Source organism: Macaca fascicularis, chromosome 2 (assembly GCF_037993035.2).
Source record: "Macaca fascicularis isolate 582-1 chromosome 2, T2T-MFA8v1.1".
Taxonomy (NCBI): Eukaryota; Metazoa; Chordata; class Mammalia; order Primates; family Cercopithecidae; genus Macaca; species Macaca fascicularis.
In genome coordinates, this window is record NC_088376.1 from 148,529,566 (window position 1) to 148,546,660 (window position 17,095).

The 17,095-nt window shown below is 48.1% G+C and overlaps 1 protein-coding gene across 9 annotated transcripts in view; it reads left to right on the plus strand.

Moving 5' to 3' along the window:
- IRAK2 (interleukin 1 receptor associated kinase 2) overlaps positions 1-17,095 on the plus strand; it is an 82,947-nt gene that overhangs the window by 58,990 nt on the left and 6,862 nt on the right. For 6 of the 9 annotated variants that reach the window (XR_012431470.1, XR_012431471.1, XM_065538981.2 and 3 more), the window contains 3 exons: positions 3,712-3,774; positions 11,346-11,546; positions 15,639-15,930. Coding sequence is in view for 7 of the 9 variants with exons in the window: in XM_065538981.2 (XP_065395053.1) it covers positions 3,712-3,774; positions 11,346-11,546; positions 15,639-15,930 (556 nt within the window). In the remaining 2 variants the exon portion in view is untranslated. Of the gene's footprint in view, positions 1-3,711; positions 3,775-11,345; positions 11,547-15,638; positions 16,890-17,095 lie in introns of those variants that run through there. The other 3 variants (XM_074032958.1, XM_074032959.1, XM_074032960.1) reach the window with 1 other exon arrangement.

The window sequence follows — 17,095 nt, forward strand, 5'->3', positions numbered from 1 at the left end:
CAATTCCTTTGGATCTCTAGGATTCGTGGGTTAAAAGGTTTATGCCTTGACAGGCTTGGAAATATTGCATTAGGCAAAGCCAAGCAGGTTTCTTTACCACAAGATTAATTCAAGCTGGTAGGATGGTAATGAGCCTTTAATCTGGGACTTGTGAATTCACCAGAGAGGGGTATGCAGTGTTTCCCAAGCTCATTTGACTGTGGAACCTTGTTTTCTCAGAATATCTGTCCTCGTCAGTGTTCCATGGAACCCAGTCTGGGAAATGCTGCTGAGAAGAGTGACAGTCAGGTTGGCTTCAGCCAAGTGCATACAGCTGCCCTGTGGGCCTCACCCTCTCTTCTTCTCTAGCCTTGAACTCTGTACTTCCTCTCTCTGACCACAGTCTCCTGTCTACCTCTGCCACTAGAACCGTGGCCCTGAGTCACCTCTGCCCTCAGCAAGAACCCCAGATTCTGTACCCCTGTGTCTCCCAGCAGGTTCCTCTGCCTCCCTCAGCCCCACTGCGAGTTGTTCAGTGAAGCTCAGCAGGGCTAGTCCAGGCTCCTGCTCCTTTAAGAACCAGGTGGGGCCGGGCGCGGTGGCTCACGCCTGTAATCCCAGCACTTTGGGAGGCCGAGGCGGGCAGATCACAAGGTCAGGAGATCGAGACCACGGTGAAACCCCGTCTCTACTAAAAATACAAAAAATTAGCCGGGCGCGGTGGCGGGCGCCTGTAGTCCCAGCTACTCGGGAGGCTGAGGCAGGAGAATGGCGTAAACCCAGGAGGCGGAGCTTGCAGTGAGCCGAGATCACGCCACTGCACTCCAGCCTGGGCGACAGAGCGAGACTCCGTCTCAAAAAAAAACAAAAAAAAAAACAAAAAAAAAGAACCAGGTGGATGGGCAGGGAGTGGTGGCATACGCCTGAAATCTCAGTACTTTGGGAGGCCGAGGTTGCAGTGAGCCAAGATCATACTATTGTACTCCAGGCTGGGCAAAAGAGCCAGACTCTGTCTAAAAAAAAAAAAAAAAGAAAAGAACTGGGGGATGGAACCCCTAGGCCCAGCTCAGTTACCTTCAGCTGTGTGACCTACACCCAGCACCTCTGTCTCTGGGCCTCAGTTATGCTTTCTGTAAGATGGGGCTAACGATATACATGGAGACAAATGGGATAATATATGTAAGCAGGTGAGCATGGTACCTTGCACCCTGCACCTACCAAGAATATTATGATGACTGTGGTTATTGTTATTCCCACCTTTACACCCTCCTTCTGATATCTGTTTACTCTTGACCCTCTAACCAGTGTGTTAGTGTCACAGGTGACTTCCTCATCCATCCATTCACTCTCCCGCTCATCCACCCACGCACCCACCCTTGCACCCACTCACCCATCCACCTACCCACCTGTCCACCCATGTACCCACCCTCCCTCCTACCCTCCCAGCCACCCACCCACCCATCCATCCACCCATTTATCCACCTACCCACACATTCACCCATCCATCCATTCATCTACCACCCATCCGTCCATTCATTCATTGAATGCCCCCTGTCTCCTGCCACCCTTTTGCTCAGCCCTGCCTCTGGTTGACTGAAATGATTTTGAACTTTGACTTCTCCTGTGGGCAGCACAGTGCATTGCTCAGTGTTTTTTGGTGAGTGCTCAGTGACCTCTATAAAGGACTTGGCTCAGAGCCTGCCCTGTGAAAGGGGCACAGGAAATCTTTGTTTATTCATTTCCCCTTGTTCCATCCCTTCCTGGCAGGGACCTGTCAGGAGTCCCTTTTCAATTGGCTCCTGTCCCACTTGCAGCAGTGATGCCCTCTGCTGCCCTCTTCTGGTCACTGCCAGTCTGTTATTAATCCTGGGTGGTTTCAAACCTTTATCCTTTTTCCTCCAGGCTTGGAGGGATTCTTGGCTATAAATGTGACCCTATTCTGACTTGCTTCGAGAGATGCTGTGGGAGAGAGATTCCACACTAAGTGTGTGGTATTCACACCTTTAATATTCACAACTGCTAGTCCCCATTTAACAGATGAGGACACTGAGGCTCAGGTTTTAGTTACTTGCCTAAAGATCACCTGAGCATGTAAGGAACAGAGTCAGAATTTGAACTCAGGCCTGACTGTAGAGCCCTTAACCATCATGGCATTGTCTCTACTGAGAAACCCTGTTCAAAGCAGGTTTCCTGTTTATGAAGACATATATCATGGTTTGCCAATTTTCTGGTGACTTACATGTATACAGGGCTGTGCTCCTTGTGCGAGTGGCTGCACTAATGAATAATGTTAGGAAAGGCCTGTGAGTGAAACATGCTATGGATGCTGCAAGATTTGTCTGGAAGAGATACCTGCCTGCATGCAGACTCCTTCCTTTCCTGAGATTCACACAGCAATGCCTGCTTGCCATAGCTGAAGGATTTTCTTTTCTTTTCTTTTCTTTTTGAGACGGAGTCTTGCACTGTTGCCCAGGCTGGAGTGCAGTGGTGCAATCTCAGCTTACTGCAAGCTCTGCCTCCTGGGTGCACGCCGTTCTCCTGCCTCAGCCTCCCGAGTAGCTGGGACTACAGGCGCCCACCATCATGCCTGGCTAATTTTTTGTATTTTTAGCAGAGACGGGGTTTTACCATGTTAACCAGGATGGTCTCGATTTCCTGACCTCGTGATCCACCTGCCTCGGCCTCCCAAAGTGCTGGGATTACAGGGGTGAGCCGACGCATCTGGCCAGCTGTAGGATTTTTAAATGAAACAATCTTGGGCCGGGCGCGGTGGCTCAAGCCTGTAATCCCAGCACTTTGGGAGGCCGAGACGGGCGGATCACGAGGTCAGGAGATCGAGACCATCCTGGCTAACCCGGTGAAACCCCGTCTCTACTAAAAAATACAAAAAACGAGCCAGGTGAGGTGGTGGGCGCCTGTAGTCCCAGCTACTTGGGAGGCTGAGGCAGGAGAATGGCATAAACCCGGGAGGCGGAGCTTGCAGTGAGCCGAGATCCGGTCACTGCACTCCAGCCTGGGCGACAGAGCGAGACTCCGTCTCAAAAAAAAAAAAAAGAAGAAACAATCTTTAAAAAATAGTGTGTATAGGCCGGGCGCGGTGGCTCAAGCCTGTAATCCCAGCACTTTGGGAGGCCGAGATGGGCGGATCACAAGGTCAGGAGATCGAGACCATCCTGGCTAACATGGTGAAACCCCGTCTCTACTAAAAATACAAAAAACTAGCCGGGCGAGGTGGCGGGCGCCTGTAGTCCCAGCTACTCGGGAGGCTGAGGCAGGAGAATGGCGTAAACCCGGGAAGCGGAGCTTGCAGTGAGCTGAGATCCAGCCACTGCACTCCAGCCTGGGCGACAGAGCGAGACTCCGTCTCAAAAAAAAAAAAAAAAAAAAAAAAATAGTGTGTATATACGGGTGTGTATCTATCTATATCTATCTATACCTATATATCTTATGGTAATATACATAAACACACATACACGTGAATTTTTGAAAACCATCTTCTCTGCCTGGCTATCAATTAATTACAACCTTCCACTGGCAGCTTGGTGGCATCTTTAATTGGGGGAGGAGGTGTTTAGTGATATTCCCACGTTCCAGATTTTGGGCAGGTGTGTCTGCTGGCAATGGCAGAGCTGTGCCTCGAGCTCAGACTTTGCAACTGAGAAGACAGAATCTACGGCCTGGCTGTTTGTACAAGTGTCTGAACCATGCTAACTCACGTTCTGTTCTCTCCAGGTGTTGGCCGAGGTCCTCACTGGCATCCCTGCAATGGATAACAACCGAAGCCCGGTTTACCTGGTAAGGGAACTTGTCACATCTGGCTGGGTGGTATATTTGGGAATCACAGCTCTGTAGAGAGGGCAAAGATCTCAACTCTAGCTAATTTTACACATGCTAATGAGGCCCAGTCCAAGCTTGCATTTGCATCTCCACAAAGCAGCTTTAACCTCCCATCCCCACCTACCAGCCAACCATTGCTTTTTCATGATAATAGCATGTGGGGCTTGGCACCGTGGCTCATGCCTGTGATCCCAGCCTTTGGGAGGCCGAAGTGGGTGGATCACTTGAGATCAGGAGTTCAAGACCAGCCTGGCCAAAATGATGAAATCCCGTCTCTATTTAAAAAAAAAAAAAAAAAGTACGAAAACCCCGCAACATTATCCAGGCGTGGTGGCATGCACCTGTAATCCTAGCTACTTGGTAGACTGAGGCAGGAGAATCACTTGAACCTGGGAGGCAGAGGTTGCAGTGAGCTGAGATTGTGCCACTGCGCTCCAGCCTGGGTGACAGAGCAAGATTCTATCTCAAAAAAAAAAAAAAAAAAGAAGTTGGAATGTTTACAGAAAGCGCACTTCTTCTCTACATATCATGCAATTCGTTAGGGATTTTCCTCAAATTGATAAAAGTTATTTTCTGCCCTTTTAAATAAGTTTCTTTAATAAAAACAATTTCCATTTTGTAGGCCAAAGATCTGATATACAGAGTCATTTAAAAAAATATAACAACCTGACTAGGTGTGGTAGCTCACACCTCTAATCCTTGCACTTTGGAGGAGGCCAAGGCAGGTGGATCACTTGAGGCCAGGAGTTCGAGACCAGCCTGGGCAACATGGCAAAACCCCGTCTCTACTAAAAATACAAAAATTAGCTGAGTGTAGTGGCACATACCTGTAATCCCAGCTACTTGGGAGGCTGAGGCAGGAGAATCGCTTGAACCCAGGAGATGGAGGTTGCCGTGAGCCGAGATTGTGCCACTGCACTCCAGCCTGGGTGACAGAGTGAGACCCTGTCTCAAAAGAGAGTAAAAATATAACAACCTAGCCTGACTTTGTGTTAAATACTTTCCATACATTATCTACCTAAATCATCTCAACTTTTCCATGATAGAGTCATTATGTTCATCTGCAGATGAGGAAAGCTGGCTCTGAGGTTGGCCTAGGATCTTGGTTGGAGTTACCAAGTGTCAGAGCTGGAATTCTGAGTCAGATCTCCCTGCCCCGAGATCCTGAGTTCTTAACCACATCTGCCTCCTGCTTGTTTCTTCTGACAGTCCAACCATATGAATTCAGTATTATCATTCCCATTTATAGCTGAGAAAACTGAGGGCAAGCTGAAGTGACTTGTCTCACACCCCTCAGTGAGACCAGTGGTGGAACTGGGGTTTAATTGGACCCATGGCTTGTGCAGAGTTTCAAATCTCATGCAAGCTCTAGTCTTCCTCATCAGTTTGAGAGGGGGCACCTTTTCCTACTGGATATTGAGGCCATTGGAACAGACAGATTTTTTTTTTTTTTTTTTCTGGTGACTGGGCCCCAGAAGCATCCCCTGGGCTCTGGGGTAGGGAGGCTGAAGGCCTCCCCGCTACATACAGAAAGTCACGACATGTTCCTTTGCTGAACTCTGTGAGTTCCACCCCTTTTGGCCAGTCAATCCCATATGCTGCAGAGAGGTCTCTCTGGGCAGCTCAGATGTGGTTTGGGGCTGTTTGGGGGCAGTTTCTTATTTTCTTGAGATGCATTTCCCAGCAGTCCTTCTGGGGCTCCCAGGACAAGTATCACAGTAGAAGGAGGCTTTTGAGGCACTGACATGAAATTGTCTAGAATTATTTTTTTGGTAATGATTTCTAAAAATGTGGAAAATAACCATTTTTTAAAATGTAGTTTCTTACTCTAGACTCTCGTATGGTCTCTTATCGTGTTCTGTTGTGGTAGGTACAATCCGATGGTTAATCAAGATTTGAGCCTGGGAGGAAAGCTTGCTGACTTCCCGTGGCCCAGGGTAGGAGGAAGCAGGCCTCCCCCAGGCTTGGGAAAGTGTTAGTTGCCACAGTGTTTCCTGAGGGCATTTGGTGGTTTCCACCAAAATTGAAAGTATGGGTACCCTCTGACGCAGCAATTCCATTTGTGCCTAGAGAAACATGCACACATGTGAGGAGAGACAGATGAACAAGAATATTTGTAGCGGCATTTTTTTTTTCCGAGGCAGAGTCTCGCTCTGTTGCCCAGGCTGGAGTGCAGTGGCATGATCTTGGCTCACTGCAACCTCCACCCTACCGGGTCAAGAGATTCCCCTGCCTCAGCCTCCTGAGTAGCTGGGACTACTGGTGCGTGTCACCATACCTGGCTAATTTTTGTATTGTTTTGGTAGAGATGGGGTTTTGCCATGTTGGCCAGGCTGGTCTCAAACTCCTGACATAACTCAGGTGATCTGCCCACCTTGGCCTCCCAAAGTGTTGGAATTACAGGAGTGAGCCACTGCGCCTGACCAATTTTAATTAATTTGATTTAGAGATAGGGAGGGGTCTTGCCCTGTCACTCAGGCTGGAGTGCAGTGGCATGATTGTAGCTCACTGCAGCCTCAAATGCCTGGGCTCAAGCGATCTTCCCATCTTGGCCTCCCAAAGTGTGAGGATTACAGGTGTGAGCCATGGCGCCCAGCCTGTATGAGTTTTGACAAACGTATACAGTCATTTAACCACCACCACAATCAAGATATGGAATATTTTTGTCACCCTAGAAAATTCCCGCCACTTCCAGGACTTGGCAACTACTCATCTAATTTCTGTCCACATAGGTCTATCTTCTTTAGAGGGTCATATCAATGGGCCCACGGAGGATGCACCCATTTGTTTCTGTCCCCCTTCATGTAGCGTGGTGCTTAGATTCATCCATGTTGTTGATGTGTCAGTAATTCATTCCTTTTCATTGCTGAAGAGTATTCCATTGTATGGATAGATGACTGTTTATCCATTTACCAGTTGCTGGACATTTGGGTTATTTCCAGGTTTTGGCAATTCTGAATAAAGCCAACAGAAACATTCTTATTTTAAAAAATGAAAAAGAGGCTGGGCGTGGTGGCTCACGGCTGTAATCCCGGCACTTTGGGAGGCTGAGGTGGGTGGATCACTTGAGCTCAGGAGTTCAAGACCAGCCTGGGCAACATGGTGAAATCCTGTCTCTACTAAAAATACAAAATTAGCTGGGTGGGTGGCGAGTGCCTGTAGTCCCAGCTACTCAGGAGGCTGAAGCAGGAGAATCGCTTGAACATGGGAGGTGGAGTGCAGTGAGTCGAGATTGCACCACAGCACTCCAGCCTGGGCAATAGAGTAAGACTCTGTCTCAAAAAAATAAAAAAGTAAATTGAAAAAGACATGTATGTTCTGACAGGGACATATCTCCAAGTGAAAAAAGCAAATTCAGAATAGTATATAATATGATCACATTTTTGCTAAAAATAGATGGATGAATGAATGAAAACATTGTATCACATATTTTCTTCTCTATAAATTGAGGATAATAGTAGTACTCTCCTGACAAGGTATATTTGTTTGTTATCATTTTTGGAGATGGGGTCTTCCTTTGTCAAGAAGACTGGAGAAGTGCAGTGGCATGATCATAGCTCGCTGCCACCTTGGACTCCTGGGCTCAAGGGATCCTCTCACCTTAGCCTCCTGAGTAGCTGGGATTATAGGCATGAGCCACTATGCCCGGCATCTGACAGTGTTATTGAAGGTTAAATAATGTGTGAGATGCCTAAAACAGTAACTAGAACATAATAAACAATATATGTTAACTATTATTATTATCATTATTATTTGAGATAGGGTCTCTGCCACCTAGGCTAGAGTGTAGTGGTACAATCATGGCTCACTGTAACTTTGAACCCATGGCCTCAAGTGATCCCCTGCTTTAGCCTCCCAAGTAATTGGGACTACAGGCATGTGCCACCACTCCTAGCTAATTTTTATTTTATTTATTTTTATTTTGAGACAGTCTCACTCTGTCACCCAGGCCGGAGTACAGTGGTGCAGTCTCGGCTCACTGCAGCCTCTGCCTCCTGCCTTCAATTTATTCTCCTGCAACAGCCTCCCGAGTAGCTGGGATTACAGGTGTGGACCAACACGCCCAGCTAATTTTTGTATTTTCAGTAGAGACAGGGTTTCACCATGTTGACCAGGCTGGTCTTGAACTCCTGACCTCAAGTGATCCATCTGCCTCGGCGGCCTCCCAAGTAACTGAGACCACAGGCATGTGCCCTCACGCCCAGCTAATTTTTAATTTTTTATTTGTAGAGATGGGGTCTTGTTATGTTGCCCATGCTGATATTGCTATTATTTTAATAGCTCTTAGGTTACTGTTATAATTATTATATAAGTAAATATATAACCAAAATAATTACAGCTGTATAGCAGAAAGTAATATAATCCAAACTATTAGCAGGGGTTACCTTTGGAGAGTAGAAATGAAAGGAAAGGTAAACTTTTGCCCCCAAATTTCAACCACTTATGTTTAATTTTAATTTTTTTTTTGAAGTGGAGTCTCCCTCTGTGGCCCAGGCTGGAGTACAGTGGTGTGCTCTTGGCTTACTGCAACCTCTGTCTCCCAGGTTCAAGCAATTGTCCTGCCTCAGCTTCCCATGTAGCTGGATCACAGGTGTGTGCCACCATGGCCCAGATAATTTTTGTATTTTTAATAGAGATGGGGTTTTGCCACGTTGCCCAGGCTGGTCTCGAACTCCTGAGCCCAAGTGATCCTCCTGCCTTGGCCTCCCAAAGTCTTGGGATTATAGGCGTGAGCCACCGTGTCAAGCCAAAAGTTGCTTTTTAAAGGTAGTTTGTTTGAAACTGGACTCCCAAAAATGTCCATATATTACTTTGGTTATGTTTATTTTTTTTTCATTTTTATATGGAGATGGCATGTCACTTTGTTGCCCAGGCTGGTTTTGAACTCCTGGGCTCCAGCGTTCACCTGCCTTAGCCTCCCAAAAGTGCTGAGATGATAGGCGTGAACCACCATGCCTGGGCATGGTTATGTTTTTTAAGACTCTTATTCTCTCGCAACCTCTCCCGCAATGCCCTTTTTCATTTTGGATGTCGTTGCATTTTTGCACAGAATAGGTCATTTGCCCTATATAGACAGACTGTCTCACATTCTGGGTTTTGCTGATTACATCCTGTGGTCTCCTTCCCTTGTTTCTCTATTCCTCATATTTCCTGTATTTCGTACTTAGCACTTGTGACTTGTTTAGTCATGGTCATTGCCTTCGTCAAGAAAACTTTCTGGAGGCGCTGTGAGCCTCCCAGTTCTTCACGGGGCGCGTAGCCTGTTGTCCTACTTTTAGCGCTGAGACCAATAAGTGTGTTCAGGTTTTAGTGCTAAGATTGATCAGTGGTTTCAGGTGGAGCTGCAGACTCCTCCATGGTGAAGTTCCCTCGACATCCTTTCATCGCGTGTTCTCAGTCCCCCAACCACTGTTTAAACACCAGGTGTCTTCTATACTTTGATTATCATCATAGTCTTTGCATCAGGATACATAGCAATGATGGCAGGTTTCCAGTTGGGGCAAATTGTGAGACCCTGCCTCTAGAAAAAAAGAAAATAATACACTTCTGCTGTTCTTGATTATGAGCTTTAAACACTAGCACACTTTTAAAAAAATAAGCATTTAGGCTGGATGCAGTGGCTCACACCTATAATCTGAGCACTTTGAGATGCCAAGGCAGGAGGACTGCTTGAGCCCAGGAGTTCAAGATCAGCCTGGGCAACGTAATGAGACCCCATTTCTACAAAAAATTAAAAAATTAGCCAAGTACAATGGCATGCACCTATAGTCCCAGCTACTTGGGAGGCTGAGGTTGGAGGATTGATTGAACCGAGGAGGTTGAGACTGTAGTGAGCTATGATCATATCACTGTGCCCGGCCTATTTCTATTTTTATTTATTATTTATTTTTTTTGAGACGAAGTCTACTCTGTCGCCCAGGCTGGAGTGCAGTGGTGTGATCTCAGCTCACTGCAGCCTCTCCCTCCCCAGTTCAAGCAATTCTCCTGCCTCAGCCTCCCAAGTACCTGGGACTACAGGTGTGTGCCCCCATGCCTGGCTAATTTTTTGTATTTTTAGTAGAGATGAGGTTTCACCATGTCAACCAGGCTGGTCCCGAACTCCTGACCTTGAGTGATCTGCCCTCCTTGGCCTCCCAAAGCACTGGGATTACAGGCCTGAGGCACCATGCCTGGCCTACAATACATGTTTTTACAATATTTAGTATACTCTATTTGTAACATTTATATATGCTAATCATATAGACCATATTACTCATGAAATATACAACATATAATTTATATTAAATAAATCTTACATATTTGTATAAAATTATTTATATAGCGTATGTGCTATTGTATGCATAGTTCAGATTCCTGTATTTTATGTGCTACAAAATATAAAATATATGTAAATACAAAATGTATAAAAAGTATAGACATATTTTCTTTGTGGTTCTTCTGTTATGTATACATAGGTTAGAATCCTACATTTGAAATTTTTTTTTTTTTTTTTTTTTGAGACGGAGTCTCGCTCTGTCGCCCAGGCTGGAGTACAGTAGTGTGATCTCGGCTCACTGCAAGCTCTGCCTCCCGGGTTCATGCCATTCTCCTGCCTCAGCCTCCCGAGTAGCTGGGACTACAGGCGCCCGCCACCACGCCCGGCTAATTTTTTGTATTTTTAGTAGAGACGGGGTTTCACCGTGTTAGCCAGGATGGTCTCGATCTCCTGACCTCGTGATCCGCCCACCTCGGCCTCCCAAAGTGCTGGGATTACAAGCCTGAGCTACCGTGCCCAGCCAAGCCCAGCTAATTTTTTTTTTTTTTTTTTTTTTTTGAGACAGAGTCTCGCTCTGCCGCCCAGGCTGGAGTGCAGTGGCTTGATCTTGGCTCACTGCAAGCTCCGCCTCCCGGGTTCATGCCATTCTCCTGCCTCAGCCTCCCGAGTAGCTGGGACTACAGGCGCCCGCCACCTCTCCCGGCTAGTTTTTTTTGTATTTTTTAGTAGAGACGGGGTTTCACTGTGTCAGCCAGGATGGTCTCGATCTCCTGACCTCGTGATCCGCCCATCTCGGCCTCCCAAAGTGCTGGGATTACAGGCTTGAGCCACCGCGCCCGGCCTAATTTTTATATTTTTAGTAGAGACGGGGTTATGCCATGTTGGCCAGGCTGGTCTTGAACTCCTGACCTCAAGTGATCCACCCGCCTCTGCCTCCCAAAGTGCTAGGATTACAGGCGTGAGCCACGGCGCCCGGCCCTGGTGTAGGTATTTTTGTTATTCCCATTTTCCTGATGAACCAACCGAGGCCTAGAAAAATTAAGGCCCCGCGTTTGTGGCATGAGTTCACTACGGAGTGTCTTGTGCATGTAGGAAATCGAGTCCTTCTCCATTTCTTGGGTGTTTTACTTCTTTCTGGAATCCTTGCATTTATTCTTACGATGTCCTGTTGGTTTTGAGCATTTTTTGCAGCTCTAGAGGTGACTGGGGCGCGTGCGTTGGCTGTCGCAGCCCTGCAGCTCACACAAGGGCGTTTCTACACTTCTTCCCACAGAAGGATTTACTCCTCAGTGAAATTCCAAGCAGCACCGCCTCGCTCTGCTCCAGGAAGACGGGCGTGGAGAACGTGATGGCAAAGGAGATCTGCCAGAAGTACCTGGAGAAGGGTGCAGGGAGGCTTCCGGAGGACTGTGCCAAGGCCCTGGCCACGGCCACCTGCCTGTGCCTGCGGAAGCGTAACATCAGCCTGCAGGAGGTGAGCCTCGCCCGCAGCAACCTCGCTGCCTGGGCGTGTGGGTCCACCTCATCAGGGACAGCTCCTTCACAGAGGCCTGGTGCACAAACCAGGGTTATGGCAAGCCACAGAACCTCCTGGAGCTCGCATCAGCCAAGGGGCTGGGTAGGTAGGGATGGATAGTGCGAAGTCTGAGCAGGACAGGGGTATTGCAGGGCCTCAGGGTGCAGGACCATATACGGGGATGTTAATGAACTTGATGCACTCTGCGAATCGGCTTTATTCCCCCTTCTCTATAGACCCCTTCTTTCCTCCGTGCTCCCTGGAGGGAACGGATCTGCCCGCAGGTTTTAACGCAGAGAATGAGCCTCCACCCTGAGGCCCCCCGCAGAGGGAGGACCTGATTGGCTGAACTTGGGTCAGGTGTCTACCGCTTGGCCAATTAGGCATGGTGGGGCAGTCCACTATGCAAACCTGGCTGCCCAGGGCTCCATCCCTGTATGGTGTCAGGGCCAGGTCCCAAAGAAAGGGAGCGTGCTCAGCCCATGGACTAGGCGGATGTCCTAGAAGGCAGCCACTACACCGTGTAAGACGTTTTTCTGGACATGAGAAGTAGCCGTGGCTTCCATGGTAAAAGGTAATCGAGAGACTACTGCTTGGTCTTTTTTTTTTTTTTTTTTTTTTTTTTTTTTTTTTTTGAGACAGAGTCTCCCTTTGTCGCCCAGGCTGGAATGCAGTGGCGCTATCTCCAACCTCTGCCTCCCGGGTTCAAGTGATTCTCTTGCCTCAGCCTCCCGAGTATCTTGAATTACAGGCATGAGCCACCGCGTCCGGCCATTGCTTGCTTGGTATTTCTAAGGACAAAATCTCCACTGGCCACGAGGAACCTTAGAAATCATCTAGCAGAGTGATTTTCAAGTGGTGTTGGGCACAGAGGGGCTCCTTGAGAATATCTCAGGAATTGCTGTTGGCAGCAAGAGGGGTTGGGGGAGGTGCAGGCCCCCAATTGTGACTCGAACCAGACACCCACTTTGACTTCTCTCAGTTACTATATTGGGTTCTGTGGAAAGGGTTTGGTAGCTGAAAAAAATCTTCAAAAACCACTGCTGTAGCCCAAGCCTCCCATTTTACAGAAGGGCAAGGGCCAGAGAGGAGAAGATGAGGCCAGAGAATTTGTTTCTGTCAGAGCTCTCTGGACTCCCAGTTCAGCCCTATGTCCATCGTCTTGCACTGTCACGTGGCAGGAGCTGGAGGCTTCAGTCTTTGTTCTCAGCCTTTGCTAGCACAGATGTCCCCCCAGTGTCCATGTGCCACGATGTTCAGTCATTCATTACGTAGTTGTACACTAGGGCCACGGGACACATCTGGGAACAAGGCAGACCCAGCTTCACTCTCCTGGAACTCATGGACATTGTATAGTAATTGTCTGTGTGGTGAGCGCCAGGACAGTGTATGACGAGGACCCCACCCTGTTGACCTTCCTGAGGAAGGGGTGTTTAAGCACATGAAGAGCAATCCAGGCAGAAGGAACACCCTGCAAGTGGCTTGAGCCGAGAGAGAGCTCAGCACGTTCAAGGGCTTGGAAGAAGGTCCGAAGGGCTAGAACACAACACATGGGGCACAGTGGCTTGTGTTGGGTGTGTCGAGGAAGGAGTTGTCCGATGATAGAGGGCTTTGTAGGCACAGTAAGGATTTTTGCAGAGCCGCTAAGGTTTTTTTTTTTTCTTGTTTTTTTTTTTTTTTTTTTTTTTTTTTTTTTTTTTGAGACGGAGTCTCGCTCTGTCGCCCAGGCTGGAGTGCAGTGGCCGGATCTCAGCTCACTGCAAGCTCCGCCTCCTGGGTTTATGCCATTCTCCTGCCTCAGCCTCCCGAGTAGCTGGGACTACAGGCGCCCGCCACCTCGCCCAGCTAGGTTTTTTTTTTTTTTTTTGTATTTTTAGTAGAGATGGGGTTTCACCGTGTTAGCCAGGATGGTCTGGATCTCCTGACCTCGTGATCCACCCGTCTCGGCCTCCCAAAGTGCTAGGATTACAGGCTTGAGCCACCGCGCCCGGCCTGTTGTTGTTTTTTGACAGAATCTCACTCTTTCGCCCAGGCTGGAGTGCAGTGGTGCAATCTCGGCTCACTGCAACCTCCACTTCCCAGGTTCAAGCAATTCTCCTGCCTCAGCCTCCTGAGTAGCTGAGATTGCAGGTGTGTGCCACCATACCCAGCTAATTTTTGTATTTTTAGTGGAGACGGGGTTTCACTATGTTGGCTAAGCTGGTCTTGAACTCCTGACCTCAGGTGATTCACCTGCCTCGGCCTCCCAAAGTGCTGGGATTTCGGATGTGAGCCACTGTGCCCAGCCTCACTAGGGTTTTAAGCAGAGGTAGAACATAATCAGATTTATATTCTAAAAAGTTCTGTCTCCTTCAACCAATTATTATTTCAGTAAGACTTTCATCCTTTTATTCATTCCATTATTTTGTTCAATGTGTCACTTAATGTGCAGGTGAAACTGCTATAACAAGGAGACTGCAAAATGCAGTGGTGTAAATGAGATAGACGTTTATTCTCTTTAGTGTAACAGTTTGAATTTACACAGTCCAGTGCTAATGTGGCAGTGCCACGGTATTGGGGACCCAGGCTCCTTCTATATTTTTTGTCTGCTATCCTTACCATGTGGCTTCCATTTCAGGATTTAAGATAGCTGCTGTTCTCAGGCCATCACACCTGCATTCCAGCCACTGAAAGAGGGTTAAAAGGAAAAGGTGGACACACTCCCTTTCTTTTAAAGATATAACCTGGAAATGTATCACTTTTTCTCCCATAATGGAGAGCAGAACCTAGTCACATGGCCACACCTAGCTACAAGGAAATGCGGTCTTTAGATTGGCAAATATTTATTGGGCATCTACTGTGAAGATTTATCTCAAGAAGTAACATGTGACCTGGGCCTTGAAGGATGAGATGTTTGCCATGTAAAATAAAGGGGATAGGGTGCTTTCGGTGTAAGAAAAGGTAGGAGATGGCCTTTGCAGTACATCACAACCAAGCTAGGAAGATGAGAAAACAGCTGGGTCAGGGACTCAAAGATAAGCAAGGCTGGGTTTGGTGGTCACCTGTGCCATTTACTGGATTGGCTGGGTGGCTTTAGGCAGGGAACTTAACTTTTCCGATCTTTTAATTTTTTATCTATAAAAACTCATGCATTGTGTATGAAATGGATACATTAGTATACTGAATTTTTTGCAAGGCACTGAGGAGATGAGATTTGTCATTGTTATTATGAGTATAAGGGTATGTATGTGTGTGTATCTGTGTGTGTGCTCTGTGTGTGTGTGTGAAGAAGAAACATTCCTTCCTTGCTTCCCTCCAATTTTCCTAACCTCCCTAACCAGAAAAACCTTCCAGGGCAACATCTATATTATTTGTGCTTTTTTTTATTGAAAGTGTTAGGAACTTAACCTCTTACACACACACACACACATGCATGTGCACACATACAGACATAGGGAGAGGGGAAGAATATGAATGAGTGATTAGTGAATGAATGAACTTAGTGTCTCATTTAACCAGACAGCAGAGAGGACAGGCATTGCTCTGGTTTCAGGGAAGTTAGACCCAGGATGTCAAACACCAAAGGTACAGCCATTGTGTCTCTGTGTCTGTGGCTCTCTCTCCGTTGCTTGCCTCTGCTTTACTCTGTGTTGAGCTTTCATTTTCCCCTACTGTAAATGGGTTTTCTGGGTGTGGTGGGGCGTCTGGTTCTACCACGAGAAAGGAAAGGCTGGAGGTCTTTCCCCAATAAGCTCTAGGTGGAAAAGTTTCAGGGAAGGATTCTGGTTGTCCGCCTTGGATCACAGGCCCAAATCTAGACTAATCCCTATGGCCAGAGGAGTGCGGTACTATGATCGGCCCATGCTGGGTCCTGCTGTCTCATCTATGGCAGGGCAGTGGGTGGGCAAGTGCAGGTCTTTTCAAAGGAAGGGTGCGGTTTTTTCAGACAAAGCAACCAGCGTTAGGTTCTTCAGTCTGCTCCCCGCCCCCTCTCTGCTGGGAGGCCAGATGTTAGCATTTTTATTTCCGAGAGAATTCTTGATGAGCTTCTTTCTCCCTCTTCTCCCAAAGGTGCGTGGCTCTGTGGCTGCTGTGGAAGAGCGGCTCCGAGGCTGGGAGACGTTGCTCCCTTGGAGTGGGCTTTCTGAGGGTACAGGCTCTTCTTCCAACACCCCAGAGGAAACAGACGACGTTGACAATTCCAACCTTGATGCCTCCTCCTCCGCGAGTGTGGCACCCTGGGCGGGGCCTGCCACCTCACTTCTCCCCACAGAGAATGGCAAAGGAAGGCTGCAGGTCATCATGGGAAGGGAGGCCGACTCCTCCTCTGAGGCCTGCGTTGGCCCGGAGCCTCCCAAGGATGGTAAGCCGGCCGGAGGTCAGAGTGCATATAGATGCTCATGTGTGTGTCCCCAACTTCAGCCCATCATTTTTTCTTTCTGTTGCCCTCATTCACTCCTTCATTTGGTTATTCAGCCATTCACCAACCAGCCAGTTTTTCACAGAGAAACCTGGGAGGCATCCTTGACACCTCCCTCTCCCTGCTCTGGACTGTGTCCAGTTAATCATCCAGTCCTGTCCATTTGCCTCCTAAATCTCTCTCACCTTCATTTACTCCTCTGCATTCTCCCTTTGTCTGAGCTCCTGTCCTCAGGGGACTGCATAGCTTCCCTGAGTCCTCCTCCATCCACCTGGGCCCCTCCCTCACCAGGTCCTTCTCCAGGAGCCAGCCAGAGTAGCTTTTAAAAACACAACGCGGGCCAGGCGAGGTGGCTCACACCTGTAACCCCAGCACTTTTGGAAGCCAAGGCGGGTGGATAACCTGAGGTCAGGAGATCGAGACCAGCCTGGCCAACATGGCGAAACCCTGTCTCTACTAAAAATACAAAAAAATTAGCTGGGCATGGTGGCACGTGCCTGTAATCCCAGGTACTTGGGAGGCTGAGGCAAGAGAATTGCTTGAACCCGGAAGGCAGAGGTTGCAGTGAGCCCAGATTGTGCCACTGCACTTCAGCCTGGGTGACAGAACGAGACTCCGTCTCAAAAAAGAAAAAACAAAACAAAACAAAAAACACAATGCATGTCATCCCTCATTTAAAGTCCTCAAGGCCCCGTGTGGTCTCTTCCTGTCTGCCTCTCCTCTCAACACAAACACCATCCTCACCAGTCACTTCTAAAGATATCTTCCAGGCTGGGTGCGGTGGCTCACGCCTGTAATCCCAGCACTTCGGGAGGCTGGGGTGGGCGGATCACCTGAGGTCAGGAGTTCAAGACCAGCTTGGCCAACTTGGTGAAACCCTGTCTCTACTAAAAATACAAAAATTAGCTAGGCATGGTGGTGTGTGCCTGTAGTCCCAGCTACTTGGGAGGCTGAGGCACGAGAATCACTTGAACCCGGGAGGTGGAGGTTGCAGTGAGCCGAGATCGTGCCATTGCACTCCAGCCCTGAGTGACAGAGTGAGACTCCATCTCAAAAAAAAAAAGAAAAAAAGAAGATACCTTCTGGCTGGGCGCGGTGGCTCACACCT